Source organism: Cygnus atratus, chromosome 3 (genome assembly GCF_013377495.2).
Source record: "Cygnus atratus isolate AKBS03 ecotype Queensland, Australia chromosome 3, CAtr_DNAZoo_HiC_assembly, whole genome shotgun sequence".
Taxonomy (NCBI): domain Eukaryota; kingdom Metazoa; phylum Chordata; class Aves; order Anseriformes; family Anatidae; genus Cygnus; species Cygnus atratus.
This window is the reverse complement of record NC_066364.1, coordinates 74,897,327-74,923,764: the sequence shown is the minus strand read 5'-3', so window position 1 is coordinate 74,923,764 and position 26,438 is coordinate 74,897,327. Positions and strand designations below refer to the sequence as shown.

General features: G+C 38.8%; 1 protein-coding gene across 2 annotated transcripts in view; it reads left to right on the top strand.

Moving 5' to 3' along the window:
• RPS6KA2 (ribosomal protein S6 kinase A2) overlaps window positions 1-26,438 on the top strand; it is a 224,036-nt gene that overhangs the window by 27,024 nt on the left and 170,574 nt on the right. The window contains exon 1 of one of the 2 annotated variants that reach the window (XM_035539011.2): window positions 24,044-24,551. The exons of the other annotated variant lie outside the window; for it this stretch is intronic. Within the exon in view, the coding sequence (XP_035394904.1) occupies window positions 24,453-24,551 (99 nt within the window). The 5' untranslated portion in view covers window positions 24,044-24,452. Of the gene's footprint in view, window positions 1-24,043; window positions 24,552-26,438 lie in introns of those variants that run through there. 2 annotated transcript variants of the gene reach the window in all.

The following is a 26,438-nucleotide window of genomic DNA, read 5'->3' as shown; positions in this document are numbered from 1 at the left end:
TAGAAAAGAGAAACCTCTTGATCTCTGCAAGTGTTGAGACTGCATCTATTTGTATGGTGGCCCCTTTTCTTCCCTCTGGCAAGACGGAGGAGGTGCAAATAGTTTTATCCACTTTTAGGCCTCTTCCTAATAACAGGCCAGGCCCAGGCAGATTGTAGTTAAATGATAATGATTGTATTAATTATAATGTTCTGCCCTATGTTATTTTAATGAGAAGAGACTTCAGGTGGGAATGTAAATTTACTCAGCTGTAGGTGATGTCACTTATTGTCCTGCCCTGAAAACAGCCACAGCCCAGCCATTACGTGTGAAGCAGCTTTGAGTAGGGAGGCGGCTAAACTCAGGAGGTGCTAAAAAGTGCTCTGTAATGGATGCAGTCAGTGAGTTTTATGTAGGAACTTACAGACCAGCTTTCCTAAGCATCATGCAGCTCATTGCCTTTGCATGTGAATTTCTTCTGCATGAAAATTGAGGTGCAAGGGGAATAAGTCTAATTCAGGATCATCTCCTAAATCTGCAGGCAGGGAAGCACATAAATCTGTAAGATCTGCTGATAGGGGACGGAGCACTAACTCTGTGTTGATTCCGAATGTCTCTATAATAGCATCAGCTGTCATTCCAGATGACGTGTGTGTAATTCTGCGATGTCATCTGCATACTGTTTTAGAGAATTAAAAATAATTTATAGCATTATGCGACTCAGTCCTGCAAAGATTTATGTGGAACATTTTACTGTCTTTCATAAGCGTTATGAGGGTGTCTGTGTCATTATGTAGGAACAAAACTGATATTTGTTATCCTTACTAGAAAATTATTGCAGGAGCAGTAGCAAGGAATATGATGAGAAAACTTCTTACTAACTGATTCTTGGGTTTTATTTCCAAAAAAGACAGGATGAACTACTGTATTCTGATACTCTGTGTAAATGTGTTCACACTTTTCACTTTGTCTTAGCATATTTTTTACTGAAAATTGAAATTTGAAGTTTCATGCTACAGCAGGAATCAGTGGCACAAAGTTTAAACAGATGTGTCCATTCAATTAATTCTTGCTTGCTCTGCAACCTCTTTTTATTCTTCTCTATTCTCCTGTCCCCTCCCCTAGATTTCTGAACCAAAATTAGAGAATAAAATCAATAATGAAAATTTAAAAACTGCAATGTTTTATCAGTGGCTAATACAAAATTTACTCTGCTGAATGTGTCTCCAGCAGAAAGTCCAACTGACTAAGCTGCTGCATAGCTCTTGAAAGCTGTGGCTTTGAGAAGAAATCATTTTGACCTCCTCAATGTGTGATGATCCTAGTTAGGATTAGCAGTCTAATCAAATGAGATTGATAGATATTTGAAGATGGTTGAATTGCTTATCATTTCCATGTCAATGAAAAACACAAATAATGGAGGAAGAATTTCTCCTATTTGTTTTGTGTTCTATTTTGATATATATATATATATATATATTTTTTTTTTTCATGGAAGTACCTAAAACTAAAGAAGTCAAGAGCCTTTGTGCAGAGCCGTGCTGGCTGCATTGACTCCAGCAGGATTCTTTTCCTTTTGAGAATAAATATAACTTGCCCTGTACCCTGTGCCTCTTCTGCTTCTGTCTCCACCGGGAACTGAGACCCATGAAAGTTTTCCTGATGTGTCAGAAGGTTCCCTGAGAAATTTTGCAAGCTCTTGTTTGGTTTCTGAACTTGGGATATGTTAATGTTTTCCCTGGTCATTTGGGAAGGTTAAGTCCAGTGGTTAACAACTGTCATGACTTCTCTGGTTTATAAGGGAGAGGGAAAAATGCTTCAAACAGGAATTGTCATTCCAGTGGGGGAAATTTTTAGATGAGATTGCTGTTGGCACAAAATTAGAGCACTGCTTTAAATGAAACTCTGATTCAATGTGAGAACAATGAGAACCTGACATAGGAGTCCCATGGCTTTAACCAAAATTTTGGATGCAGCGGACTATTTTAGGCTACAGGGGAAAGAGGCGTAATGTGCATGGCTTTCCAAGTAGTTATGATATTAAACTCATATAAATGTGTAGATGATTCAGAACACAAATGAGTAATGTTGCAGCTCCCCTGCTCCCCTTTCTGGTGTGCTGATTCATGCTCAACTGAATGGCCCTCCACTGCACTTGCAGATCTCGATTTCAAGTGGACTGCTCACAAAGTAAGTTATCAACTTATAACTAACTACACCTGGCTGGCAGTGTACTCTTAGTACTGAATATAGAGTTAATTCTGCTGTTGTATACTTTTGGTTCATTCAGCCCCATGGATTTCAGTAGCACTCTGATTTCTTTATGTTTCCAATTAATGTTAGTGGAAAATGAAAGAAGCAACAGTATTTTGGAATTTGTCTTTGAAAAATTGTTGATGCTAATGCTTAACAGTACCACTCAAATAATGAGTGTAGCAGGTGTATGCTGGTATAATTAAGTTTTCAGACCAGGTGTGTAGAGCCAAAAACCACCCAAAGCACCCACATTTGAATGAGTAAATCTTCCTTTAAGTATGTCCTTACCAGTTACCTCAGCTGAAATTAAAAAAGTATCCTTTCTTTACTCTGGATTCTATTTCACTCCTTTCTCAGTGTTTAATTTGGACACATCTGCTTTATGTATCTAGCTGTTGTTTTTTGACCACATGTGATTGCACACACTCAGAGAATGCCATGTGTGTGTCACTGGGCAGAAATCCTATTAAAGGAGGAGTCTTTAACATCATGGATCCTTTACAAAAAAACTGAGACAATAGCAATAAGATATTTCACATGATAGAGAATGAAGGCCAAGCTGAAATCCAGTTTTGCCTTTAGAAAAGTACAATTATGCGCAGGGAAAAAGGAGGTGCTGAGAAGGGTTAAGAAAAATTGTGCTGAGAAGCACGGAAAGTAATGAGCTGTTGTAGATGTGTGTCATGTTGTCTGTTGTTTTATGATTACTGTGGGAAGGCTCATTACAAAGTACGTGAGCAGAATCCTGCCTAGACCTGGGAAAGGTTATGGAACGGGTAATATAGATAAAACAAAGTAGGCTTTCTTAAAAGAAATTTTAAGCAGAAAGCTAATCAAAATGAGCTTTAAAATTAAATGTTGCAATTCTATCTCATTTTCCAGATGTGAGAGTTGCTATGCATAACTTCCAGTATGCAAGACAAAAGCCTTTGACCTTTTTCAAACCTTAACCCTCCTGAGTGCTCCATGTTCAGGGTCTGCATTTTCTGGGAGGCTCACTGTGAACCATCCCAAGCTGTACGCTGGGGTGACACGAGGCTGGCATGCGAGCTAGAATGATTCTGCAGGATCTCAAGATAACTGCTGTGTGATGGGGATCAGATGCATGTATGTGCTATATGAGGATTTAGTTATATAGCAGAAAGACAGAAAAAAAATAGAAGTCCTTACAAAAAAAATTTTGAGACTTTTTCATATTACAGTGTCTACAATGTGTCCTGGCAAACCCACCAGAGGTGACAGAAGTAGTGCTGTAGAAATCTAGTGCCATATTGGACAATAAAAGTATTTATATATAAAGAGTATAAAGAGACTTTTATGGTTGAGTTGTTGTTATTTGTTCTTTTTTTTTTTTTTTTTTAGTGTCACAAAAAGATTTGTGGAGAAAAAGTAACAATTTGAAACTTCAGATCTGCTTTAGTAAAGAGCTTTATAGACTTATAATGTGAGGGTAGGTGTTTGTACTGTTTTCTAACGAGCAAGTTTACTGCATCTAAAGAAAATCAAGTGCTTTTGGAGGAAGGTTTCTAATGAAACTGAATTGTCAGTTACGTTTTCTATTAAAAAACTTTATTGTGGAAGCACCTACTGAAAAATTGCTTTTTAAAGCACAGTGCATAAAGACATAGTGATTTGAGGGGTTTGGGTTTTTTTGCCACCTGAATTTTTTTCCCTGAAAAAAGGAAAGACTTCAGTTGAAAGTGTAACAAAACTTTCCTTGATAAATGATAAATGTGCTGATGATTTTGCTGTTTATTGAAGTTATAGTGTCCTTAGCATGGGTGCTTGTTGAAAGCTAAATACAAGTTTGATTCTGACAAGCATGCTTTCTTTGTCTTAGACTTCCCAGAATTAATCTCAGTCAGCTCTTAACTTACATTAAGGAGATATTTTCTTTAATTTGGGATCTGGTAAAACTCAGATCAGTGAATATGACAGGAAAAAAAAGCATTTGAAACCACAGTCAACAGCCAAACCTGGTGAGTGAAAAGAAAAAAGATAAGTTTTTATGCTGTTACATATAACATCATATTATTAGATGTACAGTGAAGCCAGTTATGAAAGGCAAACTGTTGGAACATGTTGTTATATAATAAGCTGTTAGTCGTTCATTATATTTGAAATAATCAAAAGTTCTGATTTCTTTATTTGTGCTTGTCTGTCATGCCTTTGATTAGCTTATTTCTATATTTTACAAGATGTTTTAGTTCTTCAATTTGAGATGCAGTCATTATTGATTTTTGCACTGTTATTTTTGTATTAGCGAAGCACCTAATATGTGCTTAATGCTGATATAGAGAACATGCAATTTCTCCAAAGACCTCACTGGAAAAAGGTCTTGACTCTGAGAAAACTGAATTATGCAGGTGGCTTTTTGGAGATGAGTAATCCCTTTCTGATCCTAAAAAAATAAAAACGACAACAACAAAACCCCCTGCTTGAATACAGTTCTTTTTATTGAAATAAATGGTAACATGCTTGTAAATACTTGCCACAAGTCCTAAATGAAGTAGAAAGGCTAAATATTTGCATTTGTGTTGCACGTACTCTCTCGTTTTGCCACTTAATGTAATTGGAGATGGAAATTTGCAGGTGATTACAATATTTTTTTTCGCATACTCTAGATACTGAATGTTGACTCAGAGAGGTTTGTTTCTTTTATTTTTGTTTTGCAATTATAGCTTTACTGTTGTCCTTACGATTCACAGTATTGAATCCTGCAAATCTGTTTATTGGCAAGCAACCTTAAGGAATTTTGTGGTGATCTTTTAGAGAGTATAATGTTGGATGCAGGTCATCCTACATCCTCCCTCTTCAAAAAGAGGGGAGGGGCGTTGTCATTGCTTGTATCGATTAGTGAATTAAAAGCTTCTCATCAAGTTTCTTGAATGCAGTAATTAAAGTCACTTAGTGTCATGCTTCAAAGCCTGGCAACCCAGGTTTGGAAACATTTTGGAAGTCCCCTAGGCTCACAGGTAGACAGATATGGTGACAGGATAGATAGGCAGAGGATCTTGCCATTGATTCTAATGTGTGTGTGCATGCAATCGTGTGTTCAGCCTTACTCCGGTCTTCCACACCGCATTAGCATGGGTCAACCCCTGAGAGTAGTGCAATTAACTGAGCCCCCTTATGCACAAACGGTAACGTAGGCACAAATACACATTCACTATTGGAGACTCCAGGCAGAAGCTGGGGAGCCCCATCATTCCTAATGTAAGGCTGCTCTGGGATGTCAAAAACTTAGTGCCAAAGACAGCTCAAGGTATGAGGTCTCAGTGCCAGGTAATACCAACTTAAAGTCCTGTTCGGCATTGTAGCGGAGCCTCTTGTGGCCAGTTGTCCTGATCTTGCACGTCTCCGCTCAGATCCCGAAGTTCATCCAGCCCCTCAGGGGCAAGTTCCAGGGAGCTAAACCCGCAGAAAGCTTGCATGTGTAGGTTTCCTCCACTGCAGGGTTAGGTCCTTGGACTAATCCACTGCAGGCTCCCTGGTGCAAATAACTGTGCTAGCAAGGCAAGAGAAAGGAAGGGGAAAGGAGACAGTGTGGGAAGTCCTCTTTCAGTAGCAAAGAGGTGTTATAATGTCAGACTGCACAACTGTAATGATCATGACCCGAAGCGGTGGGTGCCCATAAAGTGAAGCAGATGGCATTATGTGATGAGGCATGCAGTTGTAAGCAATTGACCCTGTGTCCTGATGGATGCAGTTCTGTTCTTACTCTTTCATGGACTGGCTTAGAGGCCACGAGCAAACAGTTTTTCCACCTCATTGCCTGTTTCTTCATTTAAAGCAGCAATAATATTGGCTTCTCATGGACAGGTGTTATTCAGGTACTTAGATTTCCTCTGGTGGGAAATATTACAAAAGCTAAACCATAAGTGCAGAGCTCTAAATATGGAAAATTATTATGAGGCATGCTAATTTTCTGTACTTCAGTGTTGCTGGGACTTACAGGGCAAAAAGAAAAAAAAAAAAAAGGATCTTTCCTTTTAATTAAAGTTAAAGCTTCATTACTCCTAAGTAGATAAGAGCTCAGTATGAAAATATCATTGCTATTCAGAACTACCAGAATCTATTGGAAGTCATTTGTGAATCATCTCTAATTAACAAGGTGCTCTATTACAGAGCTGTCTGTACAATGACAGGCTATTCTTTGCAACCCTCTAAGCTAAAATCTATTAGCTTTACATTATCTCAATTATTTTTAATATTCTGGAAAACCTGTTTGTGGTTTTTGCCTGCTAAAGGATTCCAAAAAGCAAAGCTCCCATTGGAAAATAAGGGTGTGGAGTTTGCCTTCAATATCCTTAAGAAGGATATGCAGCTTCCCTGAAACATCTGGAAAACAAAGCTGACATGGAGTTTCTGTGTAATCTGTCTGTATGAGCATTAGACCTGCTGTTCATTTTCCACCAAGATATCATCAGGAAATATGCTAGGTTTCAGACACAAGTAAAAGCAATGTAGAAGGCCAAATCATCTACATTTAAGTTAAGAACAAAAATGTTCATCATGCCAGTGATCGTAAGATATTCGATGTGGCTTCATGACCTCCCTAAAAGAGAAGTTATGAATCTGATCATAGGCAAGAGAGAAAGGAAAAATAAGTGTATTTTCTGTACCTTGAAATTGTAAATAGTAACCATGGGCTCATAACAGCAAGTTGTCCACTTAGCCTGTGCACATTAGCTGCACTAGCCAAGTGACTCAGAGCTCAAACACAGCTGGGTATGAATTCAACACTCAGTACTTAATATCTATGAAAATAACATGTTGCTTCCCTATTGATATAGAAATAACGATAGGATATGAAAAGGATATGTATGAGAGTGTTTGTGAGGAATGCATTTACCACTAACTATGAAGCATCTGACCTGGTTAGGCAATGAGCCCTTGGTCCTTGAGGGCTGAGGGTAGCCTTGTGCCCAGCACGACCCATCTGTTAGCTGCCAGCATCAGGTATGCATACGTATGATGGTCTTGTATTTTCCAAACTTTAGTTGCTAATATTCATGCTATGGTTCCCAGCAGTTATTCCTTTTTCCTGGGATATGTGAATTTTTCAGGCAACTTTTCTTCCTTTTCCTTAATTCTGTCTTTTAAATGGTGCAGTTTTTGATGGTATCTTCCCATGACTACAGAAAATAAAGTCAGGCTGAGAGATGAGGCTTGTTTTGTTTTCATTGGAAAGTGAACAGAGTGATTTGCAGAAGCTGCTGGCATTACTTCACTGAGATTTGAGAAACTAAGTACCAATAGCTTAGAATATATATTCTGGGTGAAGAAGGCAATTAGAACAATGCTTATGTGGTGCCGTAATTAAAACAAAGAAAAGTATGTTTACAAATAGGGAAAATTAAATAGGAGCGTTCCATACGTTATGTTCTGCTGTTATCCACTTTGATCCATGTCATTTAGCTGATGGGGGGCCTGCTTAAAAATGGGAACAAACTGTGAGTAACACTGGCTGTGTCTGTGCCATTGGCACGAAAACTTCAAAAGGTAGGATGTTTGGGAAAAGCTGTAGAAAGATGCAGAAAACACATATGCACCTGTAATATGAGAGATTCCTAATATCCTGTGTATTTTATCTGAAAATATAATCACAGAGAAAATAGCAAAGGCCCAGAAAGAGTAATGCAAATGTCTGGAGATATGTCAAAATTTAGTTAATACATTAACAATGCTAAGATTGTCTATCTTGATGAATAGTGTCTTCAAAATCACAACAAAGAAAAATTACTATCTTACCTTATCATTTGCATGCTCATATAACTTCAGGAAAATTTTCATTACGGAACACTAAATTCAGATCTAATCAAAGGTAACACAGTAAACTCGCTGTTGGAAGAGGCTATGGCAGCAAGCACCCTTTGTGCTGAGAAATTACTAAGTGAAGGGTAATTTATTTCAAAAGTGTTTTCAAGTTGTGTAAGCCAAAAGAAAGGTAATCCTGCATTATCAGTCAGGATATACGTGAATGAAACTAAGTTTAAAGAATATCATCCACCATCATCTCTGGTGGCTATTATGCAACTGTCTAGGTGAACTGTGGCTTGTTTTCTTTTTCTGAAGCATTAATTATTGGTCAATAAAAGATGCTGCTTACTGAGTTGTAAGGAACATTAATATGATCAGTACAAGAAATCCCATGTAACCTTGATGACTACTTTAAATAATATAGGTAGTGTTTTCACAACTTTGCTTATCATGTTTGCATAAAGGTTAGTAACAATAAATTCTGGTTCAGGGTCAATTGCTTTATGTCTGTTTTGATGCAGCAGAGTTGTATAAGCATTGAGAAAGTAATGCTGCTATTGTTAGTAGTTGTGTATGTTTGTTTTTTTTTTTTTAGTTCTGATGCTGAGGTGCATGGAGATGAGAAATACTTGAGCTGCTTCATCAGTGATTCTTGCAAAAATGAAAAGCACATATTCAAAGGAAAGTAATAACTACAACTAGTTATATCATTTTGCAAAATAAATGGGATTATATACTTTTAAATAAGAAATGCTGAAGTAATTTAAACTTTCAAGCTTCAATTTTGATGACAGTTCTGGCAGAGAAAATATGACTTTACTTTGAAATTTTGAATTTAAATGATTTAAACTTTTGAGGATTGTATATATTAGACTAATTATTAGAATTTAAAGAATTACATTTAGTTATTTCATGATATTAGTCACAACACATAACATGCATATCTGCTAGTGACAAGTTTTATGAAAATGTACTTGTTTTTAATTTAAAAATAACTGTGGGTCACGGTCGCTATACTAATGATTGTCCTATATTATAGAATCCATTTTGGTAAGACCTGTGTCAAGAAGTTATGGAAGGACTGTGAAGGGACAGATCCTAAAACACATTATTTACAAGCTGGGTTTTCACTGTTTATTAAGATGCTAAGGGGAGTGATGTAAGAGCAGTCCATATCTACATGAAGGGTGGTCAGAAGATGAAGGTGCCAAACTCTTCATGGCAGCAACAGGCAAAGCAGTTGTGGTCAGTGGCCACAAGTGCCACTGAACAAGGCTTAGCCTGGAGATAAAAAACAAGCAAACAAACAAAAAAACACCTTGACATACCAGGTAGAGCAGCAATGGATTAGGTCACCCAGTGAGACTGTGTAGTTTTCATCTGCGGATGTTTGAGACTTAGCTCGAAAAGCACATAGCTGACCCAACTTAGTGCTGACAATGGTTGTGCTTTAAGTAAGCAACTGGGCTAGAGATATGCGGATATCCCTTTTCCATTCACATTAACATGATTTCCATTATATCCTGCTATGACGAAATAATTCAAAATCTGGCATGGCAAGAAAGAATGTGCTAGCCATTTAAGAAATGTTCTCAGAGTTTTTCTGAAACTTCACAGGAAATTTTGAGTATTTTTTTTATACCTAGTTTTGCATATATTTAAGAACTACTGAATATTAACCATCTTCAGATCAGTTTTTACTGAGCCACGGACTTTGAAACTTAAAAGTTTTAGAAGTGATTTAAGAGCAGTAAATTTATCTAAGAAATATTAGATGGTAGTACTTATTCTGTGATTGCTTAACTTCTTTTTCAAATAAAAAGCCTAAAGACGTATCCAAACAAAACTCAAATCAAGGTTAAGTTAAAATTCAGATTATGCACTAGTGGTTCTGAGGGGAAAATTTCTCACAGCAATGTTCAAGCTATCATCAAAACAAGCATTAATAAATTCCAAGTTCACAGTGTGTTTAAAAGAAATGCATATCTATCAAAGGAAGAAATGCACTGTTAGGATAAAATGACCAAGGTTCGTTTTGATCACTGATAATGATTCCAAGAGGCACAAAAATATGAAATAGCACTTTTTTTTGAAAGTAATTTCTTAATGCTCCATAAAATTTAAGACCTAATAGGAGAATTCAGATATATAGAAAAGGTCAGTATAATTCATTGGTGTGGTAATACAGCTAATGACTTCACTGAGGGATTATAAAGTGGGCTCCCACCCTGAGGGAGCCTTGAAGGATGAAAAAGGGAGATGACTTATCTGCTGCAATGCTTGCTTTCTGATTTTTTTTTTTTTTGGAGTCCAACATTTATTTATTTATTTTTAAATTGATCTCCTACCTGAGTCTTGAAAGCCTTTCCTTTCTAGCCAACTGTCTGGAGGGAAAGAAAGAAAGGTGGTACTCTCTGAATTTTGGGCACAAGAAAACTCTGTATATTCACCACTGGATACAATTGATCTAATGCTGTATGGTTAGAGAAAGTGACTACACAGCTTCGCAGAACAAGATCTAGTGTTCAAGCAACTTCATTTTTCTTAATTCAAAATTAGCAGCATAACAAACTTTTCTTTGCTCTCCACTACTTCTTACCTCCCATGTGTCTGAGAATATAGGTTACTATTTGGAATTCCCTGATAAAGTAAATTGAGAGAGAAGCGTGTGTAGGGAAAAAGGTTGATGAGTGTCTAATTTCTTTTTATTCTGTCAGTCTTTTTTCCAAAACTTTGTCTCATCCTACCTCTGTTTTATAACTGCCACTTGACATTTCTGCCGATCTGTTGGAGGTGCCTTGAAAGAGCAGATGTGAAATTCACAGTGTATCATTAAAGTATCCTGAGAAATAAGCATGCCTTTGTTCCAAGACAGGTATGAATGTGAACTAATCCATAGCGTGAAATGTTGCTTTAGAGTTGTAAAAGTCTTTGTAGTTGCCAGGTTCTACCTTCCAGCTGGCATGAGGTGAAGGAAGGAGCCTTAGATCTAACTATGAGTTAGCTGCATGTTATTAACACAGCAAGTAATTAACAACACTTTGGTTATAATGGCATTTCTAGCTCCATTTGTGTTAAAGATTTTGTCAAAATCCAAAAATTGTAAGAATTTCTTTTAAAATTATGCCATTAAAAAGTTAAATTTGGGGTGATTTTAGATACTTTTCAGCTTTTATTGTGTATGGCATGCAATCTTCAGCATTTTGTCACCCCCCTCTCCACCTTCCTCCCTTCCTTCTCCCCTGACCCCTCCTCCCAAGAAGAATATAACCTTTCATGAAAAGGAAGAACAGACACTGCCAAGAGGAATATGTACAGCATCAGAAGGTCATTCCTGTCAGATGTCCTGATGGAGAGATCTGAGATCCTTCTAGTTTAATATTTGTACAAGCGGCATCAAAACCAAAGCTAAGAAAAGGCAGGTGGAATTTGTTGATAGCACAGAATTAGGAGGTGCCAACAATACAAAGAATCACATTGTTGTATAGAAAAAGTGGTTGATGTTCATTTCTGTAGTATTAAAAGTGGAATGCAAGTTAGTAAATTACTGGACTAAATCATACCAAAGGAAGGAGTTTGTCTCACTCTAGCGAGCTAAAGTCAGGCTTCTAATGAAAGATAATTGTCTAAGGTCCTTTTGCAATTAATGCAAAGGCATTCCAGAAGATGAATAATCCTTTTCATCCTGTGTATCTCAGAGGACACCAAGAAGGGATCTCAGAGGTGTCTCTCTCTCCATGGAGTACACAACAGGCATAGAAATCTCAGAGTATACCACTGAGGAAGATGGGCTTTGTATGATGCTCAGTTACAGGGCAGCAGCGAACCACCAATCTGAAATGGTCATGGAAAAATTGAGGAACACACTGAAGTGCTTATTGTGATAAAGAATTTTGAATTAATGTTACTACTGGAGCTCTGATAAAACCTTCTGCTAATAGCATGTACAAGGAAGGCTGGACCAAGTCTAGGATAGGGCTGTATATTGGAACAGAGACACGAGAGATGCTTGAATAAGGGGAGGCTAAAAGAGCCCATTCTCATTTAGCACAGCCAAGTCTAGATTGGGAGAGGATATGATTACTCTTTGGGGAAAAAAAAATCTGCTTATAGGTAGGGAAAAGAAATATTTAATTTAAAGAAAGGTGCTGGCATAGGAGCAAAGGATTTTAAATTGGCTGTAATGCATCTGTACTAGGCACTACAGCAAGGATTTTCACCATTAGAGGAAGGTGAGTTTCTAGACAGTCTCACAAGAGGAGCTGCAAGTACTGGAAACTTCAATTAACTGCATGAGATGACTTTATGATGGCATTAAACCAAGTTTATGATAGTTTGAGCAATTGCACGTTGAATGACTGCTTATGGTTACATCCATAATCCATTTGATAGTGGTTCTCAAATCCACTGAGCGATGTGCATCAAAGACATCCAAATTGCAAAGCTTGGGTCATTTGGTTTGCGTTTGCCATGAACATAGAGATGACATTCGCCTGTAGGGACAAGATCTGCTTGTGTGACCTTGTGACTGTTCTGCCTCTGACTTTCCTCATTAGGAGAACCACTATCGAGCTTGTGTGCAACAAGATAGATACACAGAATATGAAAATGAGTAAATAGAACATATATACAAACTTGAGCCCTAGTTGACTTGAAGGTACTTGTTATTCTCGGATGGCAAAGATGCAAGCTCAAGCAAATCTGAAGATCTCTGTCCCTGAGAGTCTCATTGCATTCTCTTGTTTTAGTAGCAGAGTCTCTGAAGAGATGATATAGGGCTAGCAATAATTAAATTAAATCACTAATATCTCAGACCTGTAGCACATAATGTACTCAAGTTCTGCATATACCAGCATAAATACTACACTTGTATGCAAAGATTTGTGAGAGATGTGTGTTTGTGTGTGCAGTTATACAGATGTAGCAGAATGTGGAATAGCTTGACAAGAAAAATATCAATATCAGCATCTCTGAGTCAATTAAACAGTCATGTAACCTCCTGAATTTCTGTAATGCAGCTCTAGGTTACTGTTTCTCACGCTTATAAAATCCTTTTCCTTTTAAACAGGCTGAGAATCAATTATAGATTCAAGTTTTTAACACACACAACGGCAGCTCATGGTTCCAGTCCTTGTATGTTGTTAGCTAATTTACTTCTGCTGGTTTTATAAAGAAGAAGTACTTTAGGAGATTTTAAAATGCTCTATGCCAGAGCTATTCTTAACTTTCATTATCCTCTAAAGGGTAGTTTGATGTGGTCTACTCAATGACTCCAGTTCTGCTGGGCCAGGCAGCAACAGCATGCTGCTTTCGTATCTGGGAAGCAAGCAGTTTATGTTGGCATAACCCATCCTGGCCAAAGAAGGAAGAGCCACTCACAAGCACATGTTCCTGCCCACACTGCAGGAACAAATATTGGGTTGGCACAGACATTTGTATAGCCACACAGTGAATCAGATCAGGGAACTGAACTGGTTTAAAAGGTAACATTCTGGGGTGGGTTTGGGTTCAATTTTAACTTGGACCTGTTCTCTAGTTTGATTCCTCCCATGGCTGTGAATTAATTATACCAATAGAGAGGAAGAAGGAAATGGTGGCCTGGAGATGGCAGAGTGAGGCCACAAGTGATGGGCCTATGGCAGGACTAATGACATCCCTGTTACACCCCAAGATCTTTGTCTAAAATGCAACAAAACTCTGTGCGGCCTCCAAACCCATTACTGGCTCTATGAGAAGCAGGTGACTTTAGCTTCACTCTTCCTTACCATGAAGAACTTGATTTAGTTCTTGTTTTCCAGTATCTCTAACATCTACATCTGTCTTGCAGTAGGTTAACTGGACTGAGGTAGCCAGTTATATATATATATTTTTTTCTTCAGTGAAATATGCTTCTTGTGTATTTCCATTTCTCTAGAAGCCAAGAGATGTTAAAGTTAGGTGTGCTAGAAGACATGCAATAATACTGCAGAAATCAGCCATGTTGCTGAAAGGATTTATCTCTGTTTCCAGCCTGGCACAGAATGTAAATGGTACATAGAGTCCTCTGACTCCTTTTTTGTTTTCTCTTCCTTCATCGTTCTTCTCATATGTTTTGGACCTTCTGAATTCAAGACAGGTACCATAAAGTAGTCCCTAAAAGTCAGATAGCTGAAAGCAATCCTTCTGCCTTCAAGCTCAAGTTTATTTTTTGTTATTTCAGCTTTCTTGAGTAAAGACAAGGGATGAAGGTAAGAAGTGAGTCACACATTTGAAGAGAAGATCTGAGTAACAGGAAGCAAGAGAGAAGATGAGGAGAGGATGAAGGAGTAAAGGTAGAGGGAAAAGTAGATGTTGTAAATATTAAGAATGTAGTAAAATCACAATAAGTCAAGCAGTTTTCAGTTCTGAAGATGTTCAGCTGCAATTTATTTGCAGCTCCTCTGGATGTTATCTGAACTCTGTTCTTGTGCCACAGTCAATGCTAGAGAAGAAACTTTGCTTAGAAGATAAACTGCAAGGCCCACAGTGAATCACAGGTGTGTGGTGGTCAAATACTTTCTGAATGTTGTGTGGGTTTATTTTAAAGCAAATTAAAAATAATAGGCAAAACGTACTAGCCTGTATTTGTTAAGAGCACCACGATAGTCAGATGAGCAGCGAAAGAATTATTTTCTATTACATAATATAGCATTTGTAATGAATGGTCTGTAGGCCTTGATCTACCTCAAGAGAATGAGAGCAGTAACTCGCCACCAGCATAACATGACTAGGCCCTGCACGTTGCCAGGCCTAACTGTTACTCCTTGTGCTTTCAAGGGATACCTAGTATTTGTAAGTAGTTTGGATCATCATAATAGATTATGCTTTTACTTGAGAAAGAAATTGCTAACAGCGATACTATATTAAATGTTGTAAGTAGCAAGCCAAAAATGAGGCAGTGCCCTGGGCGGGTTCCTTGAAAGTACTCTGTGGGTTGCCTCCAGCCCTGCCTTTGGCCTCTGCCTCTGGCCTGGGCCCCTCGCATTGTAGCCTTGTCAGCTGCCATGTCTCCTGCTGCTCCTGGCTGCATCCTGGTCCTGGCCCATCCACTCACCATAGCTGGGGGTGCCCATGGGCCTTGTTACCAGCACCAGCTGTGCCAGCCGTGTTCAGCCCTGAGAGATGGTGCCCGTGGGTGGCCGTGCCATTCCCTGGCCTGCACCAGAGCCACCTCCACTCTCAGCTCACCTGCCCTTTGGGAGCAGCTGCTGCTGCCTGGCAGCCAGACTGCAGAGACCATCATGCTCCTGAAATGCCCTACCTTCCCCTGTGCCTGCAGAGGTGTCACTCTTCCTTGGGAAAGGCTGCCTGGTGACTTTGCTTGCAGCTGTTTCTTAGGCTGTTCAACTGTCCTTCAAGTGTCTGTAAAGGAGGGAGAAGGAACCTTGTTACGAGGCTGTATAGTAACTGCATTGTTTGTTCCTCCTACCTGAGATAGATACCTGTTTTCTCTTTTGGGGGCTGAAGAACAGTCTCAGTCTTTGCCAGTCTCCTAATGGATAGACTTTCTGTCCCACACTGCTTTGCAGGATAAGACTGAATGCTGGACATCCAGGGAAAGAGCAGAGACAAATCCCAGTAATGTCATTAGGATTAAAGTGACACATTTCAGTGAATGTATACTGTTTACACATGTTATGCACAGCACGTTTTATGAATGTTAGATGTTTTGTGACATTAATGTTAAGTTCACAGTTTGGAGATGGGTGGTTCCTACAGGATTTTTCACTGGTTCAAAAAAAAAAAAAAAGTTAAGGTCAGATTACTGGTGAAGTAATGAATTTAAGATTTTTGTGTTAACACGTATTTTGCATTGCTTGAAATATGTATTTAGGCAGACAGTTTCACTTGAAAAGAGTTTTATGACACCTTGGCCACAAGTATGCATTCTACCACATAGTATATATTATTAACGAAGACACTGGAAGTTCTTCGGTATTTTAACCAGTATTTCTGAGGGTATATATATAAGGTGTATATATGTATATGTACACACGTATATAAGCACTTGAACACATATTAAATGGTATGGCTTACGTTATGGTAGGATTGATTGTACATTTTTATCTCTGCTTGAGGAAAAACAGACAAAACAAACTGCCAATTTGGCATTGCACATATGGGCAATATATTCTTGTTTCGTATGTGTTTGTGTTATACATAGTGTTGATTATTTCTATTTATACCTCTTTGAATTATAGGGTTATTTAAGGATTTGAAAGGATATACTAAATTCACTGAGAGATGTCCAAGGCTTTAGGTGATTTTTCTTTGTCCATTAGGTTATCATTAGATTAATCAGACATTTTAATTTTTCATATTCTGTAAGTGCTCTTTGCAACAAATTTCACACAGTTGTTAGAAAAGTAGGAAGACATACACAAGATGTTGAAATTTCTCCCACATTGTGGAAGCATCAATTAAGAAGACTCATCTCCAGTGTGGGCAGGAACATTTATGCAAAAAGAGCATGTACTTCCTGATACCTGTTGGCTTAGACGAAAGCTGTGGCACTACGGTTTAGAGATAGAGACACTTTATGTAGCTGAATTCAGGTAAGGCTACAGGAAGAGATCATGGAACATACTGAACATATCTAAATTAAACGAGCCTTCAACCTTGTAACAGCAACTAGTCCTAACCCAACAAGGTGATGTTTATACAGCCTGCCTTTCTTGTCTTTACGTAAGATGCTTTCACTGACCTGTTGCACCTGTCTCTGGACCCACATAGTCCTCATGCTAGGGGTATGTCCTGTCATTTGTCCTTGTGTGTTTAAAGCACTATTGGATGGAGGCTACTTTATCCCAAGTGAGCTGTCTATGCATATGTTGCCACAGTTGTTCACTACTGTGAAGTTATACGTGTACATCCAGGGCATGTGGATGATTTCAAAGTAGCTCTAAAAATTCAGGTTTTATTTCTTCATGAAATTACTTCAAATCTTAGAGTAGATGTTAACATAGTCATTTTTGCTAGTCTTGTTCCCATGTCCTTTTCTGTTTTGGTGTTATGAAATCCTGATGTGAATTTTTTTTTTAGCTTTCATGTGTAAAGTGGATGGAAGTCAAATTTAATACTGGCTTTAGTTTGCTAGTTGTAAAGTGGGACAATGTAATCCCATTGTAAAATGGGATATTGTACTAGGTGAAATCAGTATGTGGTTTTGTAAATTTCAGATGGAATCTAACCAACTTTTTTGAAGGTTGAAATGATTTTACATGTTTTTTTTTTTTTTTCAATTTCACACTTCCTGTGTAACTTTATTAGAGAAAGTAAGAGGGGGTGTATCACAACACTTTAGACTTTTTTCTCTGCTCTGTTTCTTCAGTTTCTATTTCCAAAAAAGAAAAAGGGGGGGGACAGGGCAAGCTGTGAGCTGTTTGTAATCTAAGTACTGCTATTACAGTAGTTTAAAGCATGCCTTCAAAATTAGTCCAATAAAAAATACAAGAATCCCAACAAGAAGGAAGCCAATGCTCAAGATTTCAAGAGTGACTACTGATTTTTGATTTATGAATTTCGTTTTTGTGGTGTCTAATGTGGGGTAGGTGTTCATGCAACCTTGATCTTGATTTTTGGCAGGCATTAGATGTGTCATATATTTTGAAAATATTCAATATATCATTTGCCCTGCTAGATATAATGTCTACCAAGGTAAATTTGCATTTCATCTATTTATTCTTTTTTTTTTGACATTACAGTTAATCTGGTTCTGTAAGCAAAACTAACATGTATGTGTTAAGCCCAAACTGAAATTTTGACTATGAGCACATAATAGTGATCATTGTGTTTACTCTGAAACAGCTCTTGTGAAGTGGCAGAGCATTCCGGTTCCATTTTATAGAAGGAGATCTGAAACAAAGGTGTGGGTAAACGTCAGTGCAGGTACGTGCATTTAAGGACCCGAATTTACGCACCCATTTGTCAAAATCAGGAAACTGACAAGAGTGCAGTCTGGCTCCTTTCTGGTTAAAAATCTGTGGTTTTTCTTCACTAAGGACATGATACACCAGTAAGAAAGAATAATTAAAAAAAAACGTGCAATCCATGCCCCCATTCTCATAGGGAATCAGGATGTGACTGGGTTTTGCACATGGACTGCAACTAGGCATAGAGAGAACAAGGTTCTTTTTCAGGTTATACAGAATGGTCTCAGATATGAAGGATGTTGATTCAGGTCAGTCAGCTCAACTATATATGATGCTTTATATCTACCTCATTTGCTTTTCTACCTCAGTGTGTATTTTTGTTATCTAATAGAAGGGAAAAGTTCTTCCTAAAGTTGATACTTTCCTGAAAGAAATTTCCGAAGCCCCATTCTGCACTTCTTTGTCTTTCAGGATTTCATGGGCAAGCTGTGGTCTGGCTTTTCTGTTTAGTGCAGTTTAGTCCATTTGGTCTTTTGATGGTTAATAAAAGTAAAAATAGGGTGTGATAAATCTTCTGTGTGCTTTCTCCTGTTAGGTGTATATATTCCAGAACCTAAATTTGCCTACTAGTAGATTTCGAATGAGTGCACTCCTTTTTAGTATTGCTCATGGCTAGTCTGAATAAATAGTAAACATATGCTGCACATAATGAAATTCTGCTATCCAATTTTGTATTGTACAACATTCAGGCAAAGTGGATATTCATAAATATTCATGTGATACGATTGTTCATATGAAGTAGCATCTTTCTTTCTGTAAAACTTCAAATCCATTATAGGAGTATGATTTTCTGCTTATTATCCAAAGCAGAATTGTATCTTTAGCAATCTCCTTCAACTGCACTGGAGTAGAAGCTTATGTAATATAAATGAGATTGTTGAGTTCTTTGTCTTGTACTTTTGTCTAAGGCACCAAACGCCAAGCAAGACCGGTATCATCCAAGAAAGTAAAAGTCCATAAAAGTCATCAATAAAAAGAAAATTGAATCTGATACTATTCCTGGCCTGTTTTCAAGGCAGACTGCTAGATGACTTGATCTCCATCCTAGAAACAGACCACATCAAACTGACATGTATGTGGCCAGTGATGCTGTTGCATGTTAGTGTGAGTCTATAAGTAGTAAAACACATATGGGAGCAGTCAATACAGCACTTACGACACTTGCTAATATGATGCTCAAGCACTAACACAAGATGCTTTTGTGAGAGTTAAAACGTCTGTCATCTGCTGAATACTCAACCAAATCTTGTTATCTTGTCCTCGAGCTATTATTTCTGCAGCAGTCCCAGTTCTCTGTGCACGAATAAGAACAGGCCATATGTCTTTATAGTGCTCCCCATATGATATTTCCGGAAGCAGAACTACTCTATCATCATGTGACTATTAAGTGTTTAGAAGGAGTTGAAGAAGTAGATGGTTAGGCAACTGCAGCAAGGAGACCTCTTGTGCACCAGCATGATACGTGCAGAGACTGTTCACCCTCTCACTGCCACTAAGTACGGTTTTTTGATCTCATCTGCTGGAGTCTATTAGAAAGAAAAGTACAGAAGACTTTCCATCTAAGCTACTTGCCTTCCTATGAAATATTGGTTTCAAATTTACCTAGAACTTATCTTGATAATCAGTTTCAAGAACATTCAAAGCTGTTGAATGGAATCTACTTATAGGAATACCAGAATATTGAGCAAAACTGATCTTTTCAAAGGAAGCCATTCTCTCCTATAATTGCTACAGTTGTATTTACACCAGCAACCTGTTATATAATTGCCAGTGTTGGATAATGCTTCTAGCAATTAAGGAATTAAAGGTATGCACATATAAATGGTCCCCTGTCTTTGCCTAATCTCCTGAGGCCTTATTATTACATGTACAAGATTAAGCAGATACTGTAGGTCTGCTGCGTTGCTCCAAGGAGCAGAGAAGATGGCGGGCAAGCGGTCTGCATTCTCAACTGCTTCCCAACTGTACCCATTCGTTGGACACAGTTAGATGAGATGTATGACTTTGCTTTCTTCTTCCTTCTGAGCAGTAATTTTAATTTGCAGAATGGCTGAAGGGACCTGGAAACCTTTACCTCTACTAGAAACTTCTCTTACATCCCCATTCAGCCACTCTTGATCACTTGCTTATCATTGATAGTGAGAAGCATGTCTGAGATGGCAAGCTGTGGCCTGTATTCCATAGTGCTGGTTGGACAGGGCAGTGTATCCTTTTTTTTGTGAGTACTACAGTCCAGTAAGCAAGATGGTGAACTGGACAAGGTATATAACTAGATACAGCAGCTGGAAAGGCTGGGATCCAGATTGGTATGCTGATGTGATGAGATCAGGCATCTCTTGCCCATTATTTTTCTTTTTAAAAAAACATCATATGAAAAATAACCACCTCAATTGCTCACTGAGGAAACAAAAGCCACATGGAAAGTTGCCTAGCATTCAAGATCAGGCAATAGCAATAACTGAGAGTCGTGTACCATCTGATCACCTTGAGGAAGGTATTATTCCTTGTTCTGCTCGTTGGTGTCTCTTGGAAACATCTGCTCTTGATCCTGATTCTCTTTAATGACAGCATAAACAGTACTGTGTAATTCACCTTTTCTTTAGCATTCTCTCTTGTGGCCTCTATCATGGTACTCTGTTTTTCCCTTTCTCTGCGTGCTGTTTTCTGCTAATCTTATTTGGTCTGTCTATACTGTCTGTGCCTCTGATGCTTTTATGATTTTCTGTTTTCCTCATGAACTTTTTGAGGAAGGATAGCTAATATTAATTGCATACGCAAGAAAGATACTATCAGTTTATGTATTTTTACTTTTACAGTGGTCCTTTAATTTGCTCAAGTAGCAATGTCATTCTGGTTTTGCTTATAAACTGTTGATTCACGTAAGAATGAGAAAGTCCATTTTGGTCATAGGGTCTGACATGCTGTATAATATTGTAGTATAGAATTTAAGAAATTTTATAGTCTAGGCCATGGTTTGTGGTAGATGTCTTTGATTTGTGTTTTCTTTCATGGAAAAAAAAAAGGCTCCAGTTACTTTACTTCTTTAGAAATTGGTGATTCCTGTGGCATTGGCTGCTGGCATTCTTGTTTTGGTTCCTTGCAGGTTTCTTTGCTGCCCTGTGTGAATTTCCTAAGACTGTGTCCTTCAATTTTTTACCATTGTTGTTATGGTCCATCTGCAAACATAAGGAGAGGTCCTTCAGCTTTCATTGGATATTATTGGGAATTTTCTTTTTAACTTTTAAAATTTGGAACCTGGGCTGTCTGATATCAAATTTCAAGTGGTTTCTTTTGGAGAGTTTGTTTCGAATACTGGGTTTGGGTTTCTTTTGTTTGCTTGTTTTTTTAAGCCCTTTTCCAATTGAAATAAACTTTATTTCGCTATTAACTTCACTGGGAGCAGCCATGATCTTTTCTTTATTTTCTTTATTTTGTGCTGCAACAAATATTATTGCAGTTTTAAAAAGTATAATTCAGAATACAGAGTATCAATATTTGGTATCAATGCATCATATGCTCCCTCCACCAGTTTTGTTGTTTATTTTTGTCTTGGAAACATTCAGTGGATTTATTTTTCCAGCAGTTCCTCGGCAGTTAAAATTACTCAGAGGGGAGCTGTTAATACTTCACAGCCATGAATTTCTAAGTGCAATGATTTTTTTTTCAAGTTGCAAGTTGATCTGACAGTTATAAGTTTATAAATATAATGATGAATGTTCCAGTGTGATCTAATTTATCTTTTGGCTTGCACCTTAAAATAAAAAGAAAAAATCATTGGGAAAACTGGATGTTGTCTCAGTAGCTGAAAGTTTGAGATTATTTTTTGACACCTCCTCACATTTGTTGTTCTGAAGCAAAGCTAAGTTACTTGTCCCAGAAGCTTACTATGTGAATGCAACTGCAGTAGAATTTACTTTTCAGATATTTGTCCCTATGCTTAGTTTTCAATGCTCGTGCCTTTTGTTTGATTTCTGTATTTGTACTCTTTCTTCTGTAAATTTTTGTAACTTAGTTGCTTGTGCTGTTTACAGTTGGAAGACGCATTCAGCAATACCTCTATTGCTCTGCTGCCCCATAGGTGAAGAGCAGCGTCCTGGCACTGGTGGTGTTATCTATCCTTCTGTACTTAATCCCTAATCACCTGTTGGGAGGAGACTAAGAAAACAAGCAGATCATTCCTATTTCCATGCCTGCACCTGGATCTTAGCAGGGATGTAAGGGGAGACTTGCCCCCCTAGCCTGGAGATGCTGTTAACATTGCAGTATAACCTGTAGCATCAAAGGTCAGCTTTTACTCTGATGCTCACAATAAACTGTTACTTCATCATAACTGTGTGTGTGTGTGTGTGTGGTAAAGAACAAAATTCTGGTCATAATAAATGTAATTGATAGGTAATAAATTGTAGCATGCATAATTTTGGATGTTTATTGCAGAACAGGTACGTTTAATGGTGACCACATGTCCTTGCATGTTAAAGTACTGCTTGCCTAATGGAAAGTGAAGGCTGTGACAAATCTGCTAGCCTAAGTAGCAGCAGCCTCTCATATACTGCTGCTTCTTACATAGGGCAGGATAATACCCTGTGTACTGAGAGCAGGGAAATGATCATCTGTGCACGATGTCAGTGTCCAGGTAGGACTTTGTTGTATACCTGAGGGGAAGGTTTCAGGGAGCTACCCTGATTAGTCTGATTACTATTTAAAGCTGAAGTGGCTTACAAACATGAGAATGGTTGTGGCTCTCAAAAGCCTTTTGTCATCAGGAAGGCAAGGCTAAGGATGCCCCTTTTGCAGGCAGAGGGCAGGGCGCAGAAAGAAGCACTAGCAATGAAACAGCAAGTAAAAGCTGAGGACTCATAGGGGTAATGCTGGGGTGAGGCGAGCGCCTCAGGCCCTCACTCCAGTCAGGCTGCTACTGGTGAGATCAGGTCACCACATTGCTTTTTACCTGTTTATTGCTTGTGAAAAGGGTTTTGGTGTATCTGTAGATAGCTGTGTTTCTGCTGGGCTGGTTGCCTTCACTCCAGGGTCTTTAGCCAGAAAACAACACAACTGTAGTGGTAAAAGAGTATGTAGTGCCAAAATACTCCTTTACTTGTTTTAATTTTCTTGCTTTTCCAGGTACAAAGACTATGGCGAGCTTTAAACAAATGAGAGGGACAGAGAACCTGCAAACAAAGCAGGTAGCGACAGGCATGACCAGCCAACGTGGTTCATGGCAGAGCCCAGACATGCAATTAAAGCAAAATTCAACTCCCTCTGTGTAGAGCAGATTGATTGGAGAGGTATTGTCATTTAACCTCTGAGAGTTTTCTCAGGCTGTAGTGGTGTCAGCTCTCTTTGGGCTTATTTATCTGAGTCATTAATAAGTCATCAGAGACATTCACTTTCCATATGAGGATATGGGAGAAAGGCATGTCTGGATGCTCCTTGCTAGTCAGAAAGGAAAGGCTGCCAAGGACAAGGAGCCCGAGCTGCATATGGCAGGCAGAGAAAGCTCTTCAGTCTCTGGATCACACTCAGATTCATTAGTTCTTGAAGAAAAGCTGAAAAATATGTTTATGCTGGGTGGAGGTGGGGGCAGCTGTAAATATGCATGCTTCCAGTATAGCGAGCAGCTCAAACTGCAGCCTGTAAATAGATGTACATATTTAACCTCTGAGAAGAGCTGTAGCTCCCTGCTGTAGTACAATAAGAATAGTAATACTTCCCATTTAGAGTGTGCTTTCTATTTTCAGAGCTGTGCCAGCGTTAGGTATTTTAATGTGGAGCTGGTGGGTAAGCTATGAATAGGATTTTAAGCTTTTGATTTAAGGGTGTGGGAAGCGTTACTGTGCACAGTCCTCAGGATGAGAGGAGGTCCAGACCCTCCTGTTCCGACAGCGGGTTCATGGCGTCCTTCAGCCTTCTCCCAGGAGAGGCTCTGGTGCAGGAGCTCGCCTCTTCTCAGATCTGACCACTGTTGCCCTCAGTAATTATAGCAGCGGCAAAATTCCGGGCTAAAAACAGAAGTGCAGCGTGTGCCTATTCCCCATGTGATTCAGAAACCAGGAAATCGAAAAAGCCTGGCTGAGAGAGGAGGGCAGTGCAAAGCCACAGACGCATCTAATATTTATCTCAAACCTGCTACGCCTGGGACTGGGGAGCTGTCATCTGCCGGAGCTGATTATGCATGCAGTGGCAGCAGAGCCTGATTGGGTGTAGTAGGACCTAAGGCGACGGGGAGAGGGAGTGGGGAGAGAGTTGGGCTTGCAGCACCGAAATGTAAACAGTGGGAAGGCAGACGGACGGAGTGTAACGCCTTTCGGCAGCGAGCAGCGCACTGCACGCGCTAAGGGCAGCGCACCTCTCACCCATCTAGCCGAGCCCGGCTGGATGAAGAGAAGCGGCAGCTCCAGTGGATCTCCTCCTGCCTGTGGATATAAATAGGGGGCAATTGGGATGTGCTAGCTTCCTCCTGTGCTGCAGCTCCGCTGTGCTCCACACCGGAGCTCAGACGGGGCAATGGAAATGAACATGAAGAAGTTCACGGTGCGGCGGTTCTTCTCCGTCTATCTCCGCAAGAAGTCTCGGTCGAAGAGCTCGAGCCTAAGTAGATTTGAGGTAAAATCCGCGGTAACTTTGTTATACGTAGCAAATACCGTTACACACTGCTAGCAGAGATTTGTACAAGAGAGCGTCTGCCTTTGCTGGCACGGTAAATAGTTAAAGGTGGTCTTTCCCTGGAGGTGCTGCTGCTCGCACCTGATGTTCTTTGTTTCAGTGAAATTCAGGGCTTTTCCTTGGTAGCGTTCAATACATTGCATAATATATATAGTGTGTTGCTAAGGATCCTTTTATCAGCCTGGCACAGGGGGAGGAAGCTGGTTCAGGACATCATGAAGTAGTAGGAAATCATTACATATTCACTTAAATTAGCACAAATGACAGCATGACTTGTAATAGCCTTGTATTTCAGTCTTCCTCCCCTGCAAGCATATAATTCATTCTTAGTGCTAGATTTTCAAATAATTGATCAATTTACTAATGCTTTGCGTATATATTGTATGCAAGACAGATTTTCTTGTTTTTCTATAGATTCTCATGCTTACACAGATTTTTACAATTATCATCTCTTTCCTGCATCCTGGTATTTTCTTTTTATTTTATTGTAAGGAGAAGTTGTTCTTCAGGAGCTGGGGAGCAATGTCAAATTAAACCTAAAGCAGTTCAGCATTACAGGGAGATGAAAAGCAGTTCAAGTTGGAGGTATTGGCAGATAGGAATATGTGAATGGGGTAGAAGCAGGATTTCTGCCTCTCTTCCTTGAACCATTGTTCTTCAGCCCTATATTTGGAGCTGTGAATAGTTGGCAGGAAGTGAGATCAATTGAATAAATGTCAGTTTTATTTATGTTGTTCACTTTATCATCGTAGATGATCTGCAACCTCTGCATTAAAATAAAGGTAGATGGGGCCTGATTCTCCTCTGTCTCACATTTGTTTTATGCTGGTGTACTTCAGCTGACCTCTGAGGAGTTACTCTGATTTGCACCAGTATTCCCAAGAGAAGGATTAGTCTCATGCTGTGTGAATACATTTTAAAATCTTATTCCCTTGGTGTCCTATTTAAAGTACTAGGTAATTGTTTGGACATAAAGTTCTTCATGTGTCATTGCTTAAACGGGACATGCAGAAAAGCAGAGTTTGGGGCTGGTGTTTTTTTCTTAACTCTTTAAAATCAGTTTCCTTGAAAAATGATTGTGTAAGGTACCTGATTTTGTTTCATTCATTGAGTTATAAATGTAAAACTAATAAATGGAAGTTGACATCAGTTGTTAAAGCTCCCTTGTTCCACCAATCCTAAGCCTCCAGGATTGAGGGGGATATGCTGTGAACCCCTAATTGCAAAGGCTAAGCTGAAATAGATGTTTCTTTTAACACACTATAAATTCACCAGGCTCATGCTCCATCAGAGCCAACAGAAAATAGATCTGAAGTCGCTGAGTTGCGTGAAGCAGTTCTCCTGAGACAGACAAGCATCTTCACGGGCTGTCAGTTTCAGGGTGCCATGTTAGGGGGAGACAATTTTGAGACAGCAGAGCCTTACCAGACCTCATAACTAGTCATTTGATGATACTGTAGTTTGGGAGAAACAGATTTCACCACAATAATTATTTAACTTACTGAATTATATAGTGTGAATGACCAATGCAACTCAGTATTTGTAACTGGCCAGACCTTTACTTCATTTGGGGGGGGAAAAAGTTTTTAGCATAATTTTTATCACCAGTATTATATTAGATACACTGGACATTTACATTCAATATCTGATATAGTTTTTCCTTACATGAGTTGTCTTATAATGATTTTATTTTCTAATTTTAAATATTTTTTAAAATAATTTGCTTCAAGAAGCATCCTGGATATCCTGTTGCACATGTAAGTTCAGAGCATTATATCCACTTCTCTCTTCTCTCCATTGGCTTGGCAGTAATAGCCAACTTTATGC